Raw genomic sequence first — 15,589 nt, 5'->3', positions numbered from 1 at the left:
GGGGCTCCACCCTCATGACTTCATCTAAACCTAATCACCCCCCAAAGGCCCCACCTCCTAATGCCAACCCATTGGAGGTTAGGGCTTCCCCCTGTGAACTGGGGGGAACACGATTCAGTCCATATCAGCAAATATCTGCAGAATCAGCATCATCCGCGGAGACTCAGGAGTCACTGTGGGTCTTTCCTCCCCTCTCCCCCCAGGCCCGAGAGGGATGTGAAGGCCCAAAATGACCCTCTTACCGGGAGACAATTCTGATTACGACTACAGCGCGCTGAGCTGTGCCTCCGACGCCTCCTTCCACCCGGCCTTCTTCCCCCAAAGCCAATCGCTCAAGGGCGTCTTCTACCGCCGAGCCCAGCGGCTGCGGCCACAAGACGAGCCCCGCCAGGGCGGCCAGCCAGAGGACCGCAGGCGCCAGATCATCATCAACGTGGGCGGCATCAAGTACTCGCTGCCCTGGACCACGCTGGAGGAGTTCCCGCTAACGCGGCTGGGCCAGCTCAAGGCCTGCACCAACTTCGATGACATCCTCAACGTGTGCGATGACTACGACGTCACCTGCAACGAGTTCTTCTTCGACCGCAACCCGGGGGCCTTCGGCACCATCCTGACCTTCCTGAGGGCCGGCAAGCTGCGGCTGCTGCGGGAGATGTGCGCCCTGTCCTTCCAGGAGGAGCTGCTCTACTGGGGCATCGCCGAGGACCACCTGGACGGCTGCTGCAAGCGCCGCTACCTGCAGAAGATCGAGGAGTTCGCCGAGATGGTGGAGCGGGAGGATGAGGACGACCCGCTGGACAGCGAGGACCACGAGAGCGAGGGCCCCACGGAGGGCGAGGGCCGCCTGGGCCGCTGCATGCGGAGACTGCGCGACATGGTGGAGAGGCCGCACTCAGGGCTGCCCGGCAAGGTGTTCGCCTGCCTGTCGGTGCTCTTTGTCACCGTCACCGCCGTCAACCTCTCCATCAGCACCTTACCCAGCCTGAGGGAGGAGGAGGAGAAGGTAAGAGCCCAGGACCACTCTCCTCCCAGAAGTGCACAGCCTTCTCACCTGCACTGTCACCTCCTCCAGGAGGTCTTCCCTGAGTGCACTGGCTGAGCAGCACCCCAGTCCATCATTGTGCTTACATCTGTTTATAAGTGTGTTTACATGTGTGTTGCCCATCTCCACGTTCAAACACAAGCTCCATGCCTGTGCAGGTCTGCGCTGTGCCCCGCCTCCCGCCCAACATTGTCCAGCAGGGAGGAGGAACTCAGCCACTCTCTGTTGGATGGATGGATGGATGGATGGGTGGATGGATGAATGGATGGATGGATGATGTGATTTATGATGTACCTGGCCCCAAGCTAAGCACATGACATATACCATCAAAATTTATTTCACCAACTTGCATCCTTTCTCAGCCTTCCTAATTCCCTTGCATGAAAATATCCCAGAAAGCTTTTTTGGGTCCTGGATATGAGTTTTATTGATAGATGTGTGTGTGTGTGCACATGACCTCAAATAGTGAGCATTTCTTTCTGTTAAATAAGAGAATTCCCATAAAGTGTTTACTCCAGGGCCTGATGGGGTGTGTGTCCAATTCTCAGGGATACCACTCACTTAGCCAGCAGTTACTATAGGAGCCAAGGGCTGGGCTGCCACTCTGCATCTTATCTTCTCAGCGAATCTTCCAGCATCCTGGTATGGGAGGTGTTCTCACACCCGCTTGACAGCTGAGAACACTGAGGCAAAGCAGCTTGCCCAGACCCAGGTCTGACTGAGTCCCTAGTCTGGTTCTTAAACATGGAAGTATGGGTGCCACATGGCAGCCTGAGACCTCATCTAGCCCCACAGTTCAGCCTCCTTATGTATGAGGCCCTCAGCCTTTGAGTTGGGACCCTTTCCCCGTACATAGGGGTTCTGGAAGCAAGTCTCAAGACAGACCAAAAGGTTCAGACGGTGCAAATTGTGTAGGCATTGGAGAAATAGGTAGTATGGCGGTAGGAACTCAACATAAATATCATGCCAGCCAGCATTTATTGAGCACTGGCTGTGTACCCTGCATGTGCTAGGGGCTTTACATGAACTCTCTGATCAAACATTAGAAGCACTCACCACGTGAGGGTTTTTCCACACACATATATTATGGAAAAAGTAGCAATAGTTTTGCATTTATAACTCCCAGGGAGTTTCTGGCACTTCTTTTTTAATACATTGAATTTTAAAAACCAGTGTTAAGAAAACAGCACTCAACCAGTAAAATGAACTTTTGAGAAGCATAAGGGGTAGTGATGAAGGGGGCGGGGCTAGAGCCAGATGGCCTGAATCTGAATCCCACTTCGTCCACTCTGGCTGTGTAACTGTAGGCAAGTTACTTAACCTCTCTGTGCCTCAGTTTCCCTACATGTCCAAGAGGCTGTGAACAGGCTCACCTCACAGCACTTGAGGGTTCAGTGAATGGGTCTATGGGAAGTGACTGGAACATTGCCTGGCGATGTGCGTGCAGGAAGTGCTCACTGTGAGGATTATACGTGCCTACCAAAAAAAGAGAAAATGCCCGTCATTTGAGACCTGTCTGGAAGCACCTGTATTTAGTGTAGATTTCTTCTTGGCTCCAACATACACAATACTGATTTTATCAGGAAAATACTAACAAAGCCACAGTTTTATTCAACTTCTGATATTTGCTTTAAAAAAAAAGATACCCGGCCTTTTTCATGACTCAGTAAAAATGCTGTTCTTCTGCTTCATTTGGGGGACCAGTGGGGTTCACTGTTTCACCTGAGCACACGTTTAAGTGCCTACTGTATTCAGGCTCCACAGGGCAGACAGGGTGACCAGAGTGAATCTCCAGATCCAGGGAGCTCAGGTCTAGGTCACAGCCCCGTGACCATAAGTATGACACACAAGCCAAGGGGGCTCTTGTGAGAGGACCACCAACTGTGCTGGGGATACTTGGAGGGGAAGCACTCCAGGAAGGCTTCCCAGAGGAGGGGGCTTCCTGTCCCAGAGGTCTGAGACCTCAAAGCCTCACCAAGTACTAGTTCATCTCTCCAGCCTCTCACGTATTCCTAGAGGAAGAGCTAGCAGAGCAGGTCTGGTAGAACCCAGCTGTGCCCGGGAACCGAAAAGATGCCCCAGGTAGAACCATTTGTGCCTTCCCTCTCTGCCAAAGGCCCCTTTGAGGTTGAGGTCCAAACCCACTGGGGACGGCCCACCGTCCAGTTGTATTGCAGACCAGAGCAACAAGCTGGCAGCCCACATGACAGATGCAGTGCACAGATGTGTTTGAGTGAACCATGGAGTGCTTTCTTTGTATTGAATTGTCACAACATTTAAAACCCAGGAGATTTCATGTAAAACTCCAAATTTCCAGCTTCTCTTGAAAAATTCGGTGAGGCAACCTCAAGACTGAATTCTCTTGGGACAGCCATCAGGGGGCAATGAGCAAGGTGGCTGCACCCCCAGCAGGCCTCCACCCCACCTGGGCCACCTCTGCCGTTTTCCCTTTGCCTGCCTGGCCTTCACCTGACACCCCATCTAAACACCAGGCCAGGGTCCTTCCATCCATCCTGGTAACAAATATGAATTGATCACTGGGCGCGTGCTGGGCCTTTCCAGGCACTGGGGTCCTGAGAGTGAACAATACACAAACTGTCCTGCCCTGCGGGGCTACAGTCTCCTGGGGCAGTGGGGCAGGCAGGCAGGGCTGAGACAGATGATAAACATGGTAAATAAGTGACTTATTGAGCATATTAAAAGATGATGAGCATTACGATCAAATAGAGCAAGATAAGGGGAATCGGGGTACCGGACAAAGTGGGGAGGGCATTTAAACAGGGCAGGTCCCAAAATCCCTCCCTGGGAAGGTGATATGGAAGCAAAGAGCTGGAGGAAGGGAGGGCAGAGAGATACGGGTGTCTGCGGGAAGAGGAATCCTGCAGGGAAAGTCAAGAAAAGTCAACGCTGAGCTGGGGGTGAGCCTGGGGTGTTGGAGGAGCCGTGAGGAGGCCCGTGGGGCTGGAGCAGGTGAGTGAGGCAGGCAGGGGGCAAGGAAGTGGGAGAGGTGGTGGCTTGGCCACCTGTGCCCCTGGGGGACTTGAGCCATCTCTCGGAGCCACGGAGGATGCTCAGCAAGGAGCAGGATCCGATTCATGTTCTGAGTCCCTCTGGCTGTGTGTGCGAAATGGACTGCAGGGACCAGGGAGCCCAGGGAGGAGGTGCCTGCAACTGTGCAAGTCAGAGAGGGCAGTGGCTGGACCCAGGTGGGGCAGTGAACAGAGTGAGAGGTGCTTTAACTCTGGAATCATTTTAAATGAAGCACCAGTGGGATTTCATGAGGATTACAGGGGAGGCGTCAGGATGAGGCCAAGTCTGTCCTGAGCACCCGGAGAAATGGGATTGCTGAGCGCTAAGAAGGGAATCCACAGGTGGGCAGGTGGGCAGGCAATCAGGAGCCCAAAGAGACTAGATCTTAAGTGTTCTCAACACAATAAACGGAACGATAATTATTCATATTGCGATATATAAATGTATCAGATCAACTCATTGTACACCTTACATTTGTACACCATGTTATATGTCAATTACATCTCAATAAAAATAAATTTTAAGAAGAAAGAAATCAGGAGCCCGTTTCGGGACATGATGAGTTTGAGACACCTATCAGACATCCCAGGAGGCAGCCCGTCTGGGGTCTGGAGTTCAGGGGCGAGGTCTGGGCTAGAGAGAGATTAGGGATGGTCAGTGTTGAGAGGGTACTTCAAGCCCTAGGTCTGCACGGGATCAACCAGGGAGTGAGCATAACCAGAGAAAGAGAGGACTCGGGGCCGCAGGACACGGACAGGCATCATGCCCAGACCACCCTTCACCCGGGTAGCCCAGCCAGGACAGAGCCCCGCGCTCCTCGCTGGTGGGACCGCTGACCTCTCCCCTCTCTCCCAGGGCCAGTGTTCCCAGATGTGCCACAACATCTTCATCGTGGAGTCCGTGTGTGTGGGCTGGTTCTCCCTCGAATTCCTCCTGCGTCTCATCCAGGCGCCCAGCAAGTTTGCCTTCCTGCGGAGCCCGCTGACACTGATTGACATGGTGGCCATCCTGCCCTACTACATCACCCTGCTGGTGGACGGCGCCGCCGCAGACCGCCGCAAGCCCGGCACAGGCAACAGCTACCTGGACAAGGTGGGGCTGGTGCTGCGGGTCCTGCGGGCGCTGCGTATCCTATACGTCATGCGCCTGGCCCGCCACTCGCTGGGGCTGCAGACGCTGGGGCTCACGGCCCGCCGCTGCACCCGCGAGTTCGGGCTCCTGCTGCTTTTCCTCTGCGTGGCCATCGCCCTCTTTGCCCCCCTCCTCTACGTCATCGAGAATGAGATGGCCGATAGCCCCGAGTTCACCAGCATCCCTGCCTGCTACTGGTGGGCCGTCATCACCATGACAACTGTGGGCTATGGCGACATGGTACCCAGGAGCACGCCTGGCCAGGTGGTGGCGCTCAGCAGCATCCTCAGCGGCATCCTCCTCATGGCCTTCCCCGTGACCTCCATCTTCCACACCTTCTCCCGCTCCTACCTGGAGCTCAAGCAGGAGCAAGAGAGGGTGCTGTTCCGGAGGACCCAGTTCCTCATCAAAACCAAGTCGCAGCTGAGCAGCGTGTCCCACGACAGTGACATCTTGTTTGGAAGTGCCTCCTCAGACACCAGAGACAACAACTGAGCCCAGAGGACACACCCCGCCACCGCCACCGCCAGGACACCCCCAGCCCTACCCGCCCTCTGAGGCTTGAAGCTATCGCCATCACTACAGAAGCCTTCAAAGGCACGTGCTGCTTCTGAGCGCAGCCCCGGCCTAGGAGTGACCGAGCCACGCCCCGGGGAGGATGTCCCAGCATCCATCCGCAGGGGGTCCCTGGTCCTCAGAGTCCAGAAGTGAAGCCCAGCACACAGCCCTGTCGGTCCCCCCGCCCGCCCCAGCCCCGATGCCTGTTTCCTAATAAGGAAATGGCTTGTTCTTTCCACCATGTAAATAACATGCCCAGCAAAGACTTGCTTTCTGGGGCCGCCTAGAGAAAAAATACAAACATCAGCAGCTACACGTCTGTCTTTAGTGTGGATCATATGCAATTAAAGAAAACCGGTGAAAAAGAGAGAAAAAGCCTTCCATGGAGCTCTCTTAAGAGAGGAAACGGCGCTTCCCAGCAAGGCCAGCCAGTGTGGGAGCCAGAAGTAAAAGGGCCTGTTTCCTTGGGTCCTTCATGCTTGGTGGGGTCCCCGTGGGGTTGGAGGAAAACAGGGCAGGTACCTCCGGGAAACTGCTGGTAAAGACTGCAGTCCCTCGCTCTTCTTTCTCTTTGATTCCTCCCACCTCCAGGCCTCTCTTTCCCTCCTTTTTCCTTCTCTCCCATCTGCTGTTCTCCTCTTTTGCACCTTAAGGCCTGTTTCTCCAACTTTTCCCCCAAGGCACCCCTAACGGCCAAGTAGACACCAAGTCAGCACTGCTGACTACAAAGGTGAAATCACTTCATTTTCTCTTTTAAAAAAAATAGTGTGGATTTTTTTTATTCTATGCCACATTTATTTTAATTTAAAAAAATGCTTCAGACGGTTTATCTGAATCTAAATGTAAACCTAAATGACATTAGGTTGATGCTTTGGGAAGGTGGACCACAGTTTCCTGGGCCATCTGACAGCATAGTCTGAAGCCCCCAAAGGCCTCCCTGGGCCCCTCAAAGACCTACAGAGCACCCACCCGACCAGGAACACCTCCCGATCTCATGCAGTGTGGATGGTGCCAGGCAGAGAGGGAGCCCCAGGGCAGCCCACCAGATTTACTCTGCTTGCAGAGTTCAGAGCCCCTCAGTGCCAGTCTGGAGAGGGGGCTTGGCGCCCAGGTGGCGGTCACACGCCTGCCTTCCGCCTCACAGATACCGCGGCATCGCTGGCTTCTCCACCCCAAACGCCTGCTGCCTTGGCCCCGGCCCCTCCCCTCGGCCAGCTGCGGAAAGCAAGCTCTAAAACAAATCTGGTCCCATCACTGCCCTGCCTAAACCCACAGCGGCATCCATCACGCTGAGAATAAAGCGCAAATGCCCGGCATTGCCTGGGCCGCTGCCCTCTCCAGCCCCATTTCCCACGTGTCTCTCTTTCGCTCACTCCCTCCAACTACGCTGGCCTCCAAACTGCTCTTTAGAAGTACCCAGCCCATTTCCCGCCCGGGACTTCACACATTCAGATCCTTCCGCCGGTTCCCGACGACACTGCAGAGCTGGCTCCTCCCATCGCCTTCCTGTCCACGTGCCTAGAGAATCCACTCCAGCACGGGCTCTACCCGCGCTGTCTCTCTCTCACCCAGCTTATCTTCTCCAACCACTTATCGGCCTCTGGAATTGCCTTGTTTATTTCTCTGCTCCTCCCTTACGGTCTGTCTCCCGCCCAAGGAGGTCAGTGCTGTCGTGGCAGGGATTCAGCGACAGAGCTCACGGCTGACTCCCAACAGCTAGCACAGGGCCCGGCCGCCAGCAGGTACTCAACAGACATTTGTGGGATGAATGAAAAGACTGAGGGGAAGCAAGAAAAAGGGCCAGAAAGTAGAAAGGCTTTTGCTTTTAACACTGGATAGCGGGACGTCCGAGCACCTCTCCCTCTCCCTCTCCCTCCTCTCTCTCTCTCTCTTCCTCTTCTCTCTCTCTCTCTTCTATCTCTCTCTCTCTCTCTCCCCTCTCTCTCTCTCTCTCCCTACCCAGGGGGGAGGCAGGGGCAGGGCTACCTCTGCACAGTGTACACGCAGTGATGCCGACTGGAAATATCATGCAAGTCACGAGGGCCTCGTTAAAGCCTCCCCCTGACACCTGCTTCCAGTGACTCACGCCTGAAAAGTAAGTGTTCCGACTAATTAGCTCTACCTTCCGGAGCCCGGTGGGTGTCATAGAGATCAGGCACTGCCGTCACCGTAATAACACCTTAGATTTATGGAATGAGCTTTGCCCCCCTCCGAAGTGGCTAAGAGAGAACGGAAGACAATTGAAAACGCAGAACGGACAGAAACGTGACACACAAAGAGCCTTTAAAACTCCAGGGAGGGGAAAGCAAATACCATCTGAGGTGGGGGGGAGCCCAGAACGGGCCACGCTGGGAGGGAAGTCGCGCGCCCACCACACCGAGGGCAGAGGAGGAGCTGGGGTCACGGAAGGTCCAGGTTTCTGGCATCTTCTTGCCCAGATTCTCATCTGTGCTGGTGGCTGAGGTGGAGGCCCATAAGCAGGCACCTCTCAAGACCTCCCTTGAGGGACAAAGGGGCTCGAGATACTGACCTTCACACCCAGAGTGGTGCTTAAGGATCCTTTGCCCTAATTAAGAATCCGGAGGCCTCGGGACACCTAACTAGCCACTTCTAGAACCATCATCGACTTGACCATCATGGCTTTTCCACTCTTTTTTAGCAATATGAAATCTGATGAAGAAGCCCAGCTATAAATTGGACTGAATAAGAGCTGTTCTGATGGAAGTTGGGGGCACAATTCTTCCCCGGGTCCTAAGGGGACCTCCCTTTAGACCCCGGTACAGGCAACTAACTCCATGCAGTGAAAATTACAGTGAGTGATAATCACTGCTCTAGGGGAAACGGCAAAGCAGACCTTTCCCAAATTTGTCTTATTTTTTAGGTCACATGGACATCCCCCATCTACAGTTGAGCTCAGGGCTTCCCTAAGACTCACAGTGGGGATTGGGAAAGGCTGATTTCACAGTACAGATTCTCAGCCCACCTCTGAGGAGGGCTGGGACCTCTCACCTCAGGCACAGAGTTTAAGGGGGAGTCAAAAAAAAAACCTTAGTAATCAAGATAAATCATATTTCAATGCAATATTTTTAAAAAATCGAGACTAATGCTAAAAACCCATGATGAACAAAATAAAGACAGGATCTGCCTTTGCAAATGCATAACTCTGACCCACATACCTCTCTTTAGTTCCGGTCCTGACTGGACACCCCTGCCATATCCTGCAGGACAGTTCCAGCCAGCCAAGCCTGTCCCCCAGGAAGCACAGGTGGGAGCCTTTAGCACCTGGCACCGCAGCTGCTAGGCATGGGCACCCTTCCCACTGGAGGGGATCAGAATGGCCACCAACCCCACCTCCTACCCCAGTGAACATTTGAGAACCAGGCCCCTGCCCTCATGGGGCCCGCACAGTGATGGGGAGAGAGAGAGAGACAGTGAAATACAAATTGAAGAAAATAATTTCTGATGTTGGTGAGCACAGGGTGACCTGGCAGACAGCGACTGGGGCCAGAGGAGAGGTGGAGAGCCGCCCCTGAAGAGAGTCAAGGAAGGACTTTCTGAGTAGGTGACATTGAAATGGGGACCAGGAGAAGGGAAAGGGGCAGCCATCCAAGCAGAGGGGACAGCCAGTGCAAAGCCCAGAGGTGGGGAAGCCCTGGACATCCCACCAGCTGTCGAGGGAGCCTGTGGGCACGTGGCCCCACTGCGAGAATCCTTCCTCCTAGGGAGAAAACTCAGATCTGCAAAGTGGACACTCTTTGAACGAACATTTCCAGAGACCTTACTCTGAGCCAGGCCCTCTCAGAGCAGCTGGGGACAAAACAATAAAACAACAGAACTGGACTCAGTCCCTGCTCCAGAGGTGCTTATTATTTAATGGAGAAAAAGACCCGTGAATAGAAGATTTCTGCACACGTGGGATGATGGGGGTGCAGGCGCAGGGAGCTGTAGGAGCGTGGAGAACAACATCAACTGGGAATTCCCTGGTGTTCCAGTGGTTAGGACTCGGCGCTTTCACTGCCAGGACCTGAGCTGGATCCCTGGTTGGGGAACTAAGATCCTGCAAGCTGCACAGCACAGCCAAAAGAAAAAAAGAAAAAAAGACATCAGCTAAAGGAAGCATGATTTTCACTCAGATTTACATTTGCTAAAACGGCCTCACATACATTTTCCTCCAGGAAAAAAAAAAAAAAAAAAGTATTCCTCCGAACACTGGTTCTCCTATCTCTCCATCCAGTCCTGTTAACTTATATCAGGAATCTGGCCACTTAACCTCCTCCAGTGGCCCAGCCCCCACCCTCTCCCACGTGGATTGTTGCTGAAGCCTCCTCCTTGGTTTCCCTGCCCTCCTGCTTCCCCTCCCATCTGTTCTCTGCGCAGCACCAGACGGACCCTGTTGAAACGCAACTCGGATCATACTCATCCTCTGCACAGAGTGTCTCCCCCAACCTGGTGACCTTCCATCCCACTCAGTCAAAGCCAGTGTCTCTCGCGGCCCCAGCTCCCTGAACTGGTGTCCTTGACTCCTCCTCATCTCTCCCTTCAGCTACACCAAACTCTTTGTTCAATGAACAGACCAAATACAGTCCCTCCTCAGGGCCTTTGCACTTGCTGTTTCCTCTGCCTGGAAGACTCTTCCCTAAGGTATATCCATGTGCTCCCTCTCTTTATTAGGGTCTCTGCTCAAATGTCACTTAAACAGAGAGCCCTTATCTGACCTCCTCCCCACAGCCTGTATAAAAGACCACACTCCTAGCATGCCCTCAGTGTATTAACCATGGCTTTTCTTTTCTGTATTCTGATGCTTTGACATCTGGGACATTGCAGACCCTGCAAGGACTGCTCCTTCCAGGGACAGCCAGTTCCTAGAGATGGTAAACCACTCACCCGCAAGCGTGCTTTTCAAATACAAACCAACCAATCTGGATTCCATACCCTTAGCCACCTCCTTCCACCTCCCTTTCGGGGCTCTCACACACCAGGCCACTGTCCACATGCCCTCATCACCCCAGGGCCAGATCAGACAACCAAGCACAGCCCTATGCCCCAGGGCTCGCTGAAATTTCTCAAACTAGCCAATCCTAAGCCTGCTTACCCTGCCTCACCCACCCCTTCCCTCAAAAACCTCAGTAAAGTTCTTGCCCACAGTCACCCCCTCCCTCTGCCTCTGACCAGCCCTGTGCTTCCCCATGTGTCCCCCCACGATGTGGCATGCCCCCTTCTCTTGGGAACTATGAGTATAACAAAGTGTCTTTTCAATGGCAACTGTCTCCCGATCTGTTGGCCTCGCCGTACCTGAATAATAATAAAACCTATATGTAAAACACGCAGCCCCTTAACCTGCTTCATCCTTCTCTGAGAGCCTTATTATCACCTAATAGCTTATATGTTTATTGCTCATGGGCTTTCTTTCTCCACTAGACGGTCAGCTCCATGAGGGCAGGGACCTGCACAGCAGTATCCCCAGTCTACGACAGCACCTGGCACATAGTAGGTGCTCAATAAATATTTGCTGAATAAATGAATCTGTGGATCCCTTACTTCTATACAGAGTCCTACAAAATACATACACATGTCAACCGTATTTGTTCATACATATGGTGGCCTGACTCTCATTACAATCTATTCCTGTGAAAGGGCACCACAATTAAGTGGTCAGATGACCCACCGCCACCCCCTGGTCACCAGATGATGTCTGCTTGGAAACCATCTCCACCATGTGAATTTATTTATTTTATTTTATTTCTTTGGCCACTCTGCATGGCATGCAGGACCTTAGTTCCCCCAACCAGGGATCAAACCCATGCCCCCTGCATTGGGAGCGCGGAGTCTTAACCACTGGACCTCCAGGGAAGTCCCTCCACCGTGTGGATTCAGTCCGCCATCAACATCCATGTCTTTTTAATTAAATGTATAAAAAGATACTGTGGGAGTTTGTTTGAAAACATAAAACAGAGCCCGAAATATTTTTTTCATTTTCTTTTCTGAGAAGCCATTTACCCAAATGACCTGGAAATGTCCAAATAAATAAATTTGTTGTAATAAATTTAAAGCTACCAACTAGCCTTGCCTTTAAAAATAGGGGGCAAAAAGAACCTAATAGGACTACGTCCCAGGTCTGGATTACTTGGTAGCTATTGGCATTCCACCATGTTTATTATTATATATACATGGGACACAAAAAAGAAGTCCTTAGATGGGCATCCCTGGTGGCGCAGTGGTTGAGAGTCCGCCTGCCGATGCAGGGGACGCGGGTTCGTGCCCCGGTCCGGGAAGGTCCCACATGCGGGAGCGGCTGGGCCCGTGAGCCATGGCCACCGAGCCTGCGCATCCGGAGCCTGTGCTCCGCAACGGGAGAGGCCACAACAGTGAGAGGCCCGCGTACCGCAAAAAAAAAAAAAAAGTCCTTAGAATCATTCTTTAAATGACAAGTCCATTTAATAAGGACAAGCCCAAGGAGGTGGGTATGTGACCCCATTGAACAGAATAGCTGCTAAATAGATAAAAGCTGTTTCTCCATAAAGAAGGTTAGATGGAAAATGCCTCATTTTAGAAGCTCAGAGGCTTTTGAAACAGGCATAAAACTTACTCAGCAGTGAGAGTCAACCGAGGCTCCTAGGGGCAGTTCTGGGGAAGGGAAGGGAACTGGCAAAAGTGAAGCAATACCTTTATTCTGTTGCCCTCAGCTATTCAGTCTTACCCGTCTCAGGCTGCTGGGCTGTGCTTTGCTTTTGAAGGAGAATAAATTGGAAGGCCCGGCTGAAAGCACATCCGCAAACACTAAGATTTGTGGTTTCTGGCAGAGAGTTGGGGGGGGCCCTCCAGCCTCCTCCACGTGCCCAAGGCAAGAGCCCAAGTTTGCCCAGAACTTCAGCAAAGGATCTGGGAGAGTTATGAGGGCAGCCTCATCTCTGTTAAGGAGCCCTAACCTATTTGTCTGCAGGGACCAGGGAAAGAAGTAGAGGGAAAATAAGTAACCACCACTCGTGTCTACAGAGTTGCGATCGGTGCTTGGACCTCACCACAGCCCCAGAGTTGGGGCAGTGTTGGGGGCAGACATTGCTAGTTGCCCATGTGAAAGCCGTTCCCCATCTTCCCCACCAGCAGGTCCCCTGTTTGCCCAGTCCCAGGGTTTACACCAACCATGGTAATCCCATCACCCTTTGCAATGAGTCGTCAGAGGTGGGCACGTGACCCAGTTTTGGCCAACGAGACCCTAGAGGAAGTCTGTCTGAGGTTGCTGGGGAGATTTTCCCTCTGATATGAGAAAGCCCTTTTCTCCTCTTTCCTCCTTTCTGCCCTGGATGCTGTTGAGTGAGGACATGGGTGGAAGAAGCTGTAGTTGTCCAGCCCCCAGATGCTGTGTTGTCATAACTCAGGGCAGCCCCCTCTCCAGGGAATCACAGCATCCAGAGATGCCTTCGAGGTTACAGCCCTACCCCACCAAGCCAGCTCACAGCCACGACTGGCTGACACGGGTGCAAGTCCTCAGCCCCTTGCCTCAAGGTGGAACTTGTTCTGTGATGCTGTTCATGCTTCAGAGCTCCCTGGGGGATCAGGCAGAAACTAAACTCCAGGCAAAACCACATCTTTGCTTACCTTTTCCCCTGCCCAATCCTGCTTCCCTTCTCCACTGCAGCTTTCTCCTGAGAGCACATCTCAATAAAGCACATGCGCCTCATTCCCCATCTCAGCCCCCTGCTTCTAGGGAGGCCAACCTAAGACAACAGGTGCTGAAGCTGGGCAGCCATACTCATGACCAGGGGACGGCAAGTTGGAGGAAGGAAACCCAACCTGCCAAGGAGGGTGGATCTGAAAGATGCAAAGGGCCTGCTTGGGTCCATAAAGACATCGTAAAGCTGCTGAACTCACCCAGGGACACCTACCTCCAAATGATAAATGCCTTTCTGATTTAAGTTACTGCTAGTTAGAATGACCAATCATCCCAGTTTGCCTAGAACTCAGGGTGTTCCCAGGATGCTGCATTTAGCATTTAGCATTCAGTGCTAAACTCAGAAAAGTCCCAGGAAAACCAGGATGAGTTGGTCACCCTACTGCTAGTCAGTCAGGCATTCTCAGAGGCAGAGGCATATCCGACTTGTAGTCAGAGGCATATCCGACTGATATGACTATAGTCCCCATTTTACAGTTGGAGAAACTAAGACACAAGAGGCAAAATGGGGTGTATGTGGCCGCATAGCCGGTTAATAGCAGAGCTGGAATCAGCAATCAGAACTTTTGACCTCTAATCCAGAACTCTTTCAGAAATACCTGTTTCACTGAAGAGGAGCTATTAGATCCCAGCAGAACACTAACTGCCAAGTTTAGTGGGCACCTGTAGTTTGCCTCCCCAGCATCCATCCCCCCAGCATCTGGCAGTGGCCACTGGGACAGAAGCCCTAGTGGCTCATCTACCACCCATTCTCCCCTTCCTCCTTACTAACAAGCCCCAATTCTATCCAGGTGCACTGCCACTGAGATAAAGGCTATATTTTCCAGCCTCCCTTGCAGCTAGATGGAGCCAAATGAAAATGTTCTGGCCAGTAAGATGTAAGTGAAGTCTTGTAGGGGCTTTGAAAAGGCTCCTGAAGAGGGGAAGAATGGTCCTGCTTCTGTTCTCCCTGTTCCTGGAACGTAGATGTGATTGCTGGGTCTCTAACAGCTGTCTTGGACAGTGAAGTGACTCTGAAGATATAAGCCAAGTACCAAGGATGATAGAACAGGAACGTGAGTACCTGGGTCCTTGAGGGCATCTTAGGGCTGCCACATCCTGGACTCCATCCTCCAAATGGATGTTGGGATTTATATAGGCCCTATCAGCAAAGAACCTCTCTCTTCCTCACTGGATATAAATCTGAATGGTGTACATATGGGAGCCAAAGAATGGAGCCAATACAGAGGAAACAGAACCAAAGGATGGAGAGAGAGAAACTAGGTTCTAATGTCAACAATGAATCCCTGGAACAAGCAGTGCCTGAAGCCATCCCTTCCCCTGGGCTTTTCATTCATGTGATCCAATAAATTGGGTTTCTGTCATTTTAACTGACTGATACATACCTGAATCTGAATTAGAAATCCAGGAAGGGTCCTGTGAAGTTTAGCTTCTATCAAGACACCTTTAACAATACGAGCATCTTCAACCTGAGCTTAGCACTCTAGCCAGCCAGTAACACTGGTCTTCAGAGGAGTCAATCCATATGGTTTTCTTAATTTATGTGTGGGGGACACCCTGAAGGAGCAGGAAGTGCTGCAAGTCCTAGGACAAACAGAAGGAATTTGGGCTCTGGAGCCAGAGAATCTCAAGTTCAACTCCCTGACAAGCCACTGCCTTGTTGTGTGTCCCTGGGCAAGTTAATGAACATCTAGTTCATCCTCTGTAAAAAAAAAAAAAAAAAAAAAAACGAGCAGTAACACCCACCATACTGGGATGACATGAGGATTAAATGAAATAAAGAATACAAAGCACCAAGAACAGAATCTGGCCCATAGTCAGTGCTCAACAAACAGTAGCTATTGAGATTATTGTTAATTATTCTCCCCAAACTCAGCCAGCAACAATGAAAAGGGACTGATAAATTAATAGCATACACAAGGTAATAGAAGTATGCTTTTGCCTGACTTTTTATAACATTTCAAAGGACTTTCGCACTTTTATCATTTGCCTGCACAACGGCTGCTAATTACAAATGCACGTTCACACTTCATTCCAAAAGACTTGGCAGAACCACAATTTGGAGATCTTTTCGTTAGCAGAGAATGAATGTGGCAGAGCTGCATTTTTGTACGATTACTCAGGGATCTGTATTTCACCCCTGCCCTCCTCCTTGGCCA

General features: G+C 52.0%; 1 protein-coding gene across 1 annotated transcript; it reads left to right on the top strand.

Moving 5' to 3' along the window:
- Positions 1–207: 207 nt before the first annotated feature.
- Positions 208–5,698, top strand: KCNG1 (potassium voltage-gated channel modifier subfamily G member 1; the record flags this gene model as incomplete). Its single annotated transcript, XM_079718592.1, has 2 exons — positions 208–1,003; positions 4,928–5,698. The coding sequence occupies exons 1-2, from the start codon at positions 230–232 to the stop codon at positions 5,696–5,698; spliced, it is 1,545 nt and encodes a 514-aa protein (XP_079574718.1). The 5' UTR covers positions 208–229.
- Positions 5,699–15,589: the final 9,891 nt, after the last annotated feature.

This window comes from Hyperoodon ampullatus (genome assembly GCF_949752795.1).
Source record: "Hyperoodon ampullatus genome assembly, chromosome: 14".
Classification (NCBI taxonomy): domain Eukaryota; kingdom Metazoa; phylum Chordata; class Mammalia; order Artiodactyla; family Ziphiidae; genus Hyperoodon; species Hyperoodon ampullatus.
The sequence above is the reverse complement of the archived record's forward strand: the minus strand, read 5'-3'. Positions and strand labels throughout refer to the sequence as shown.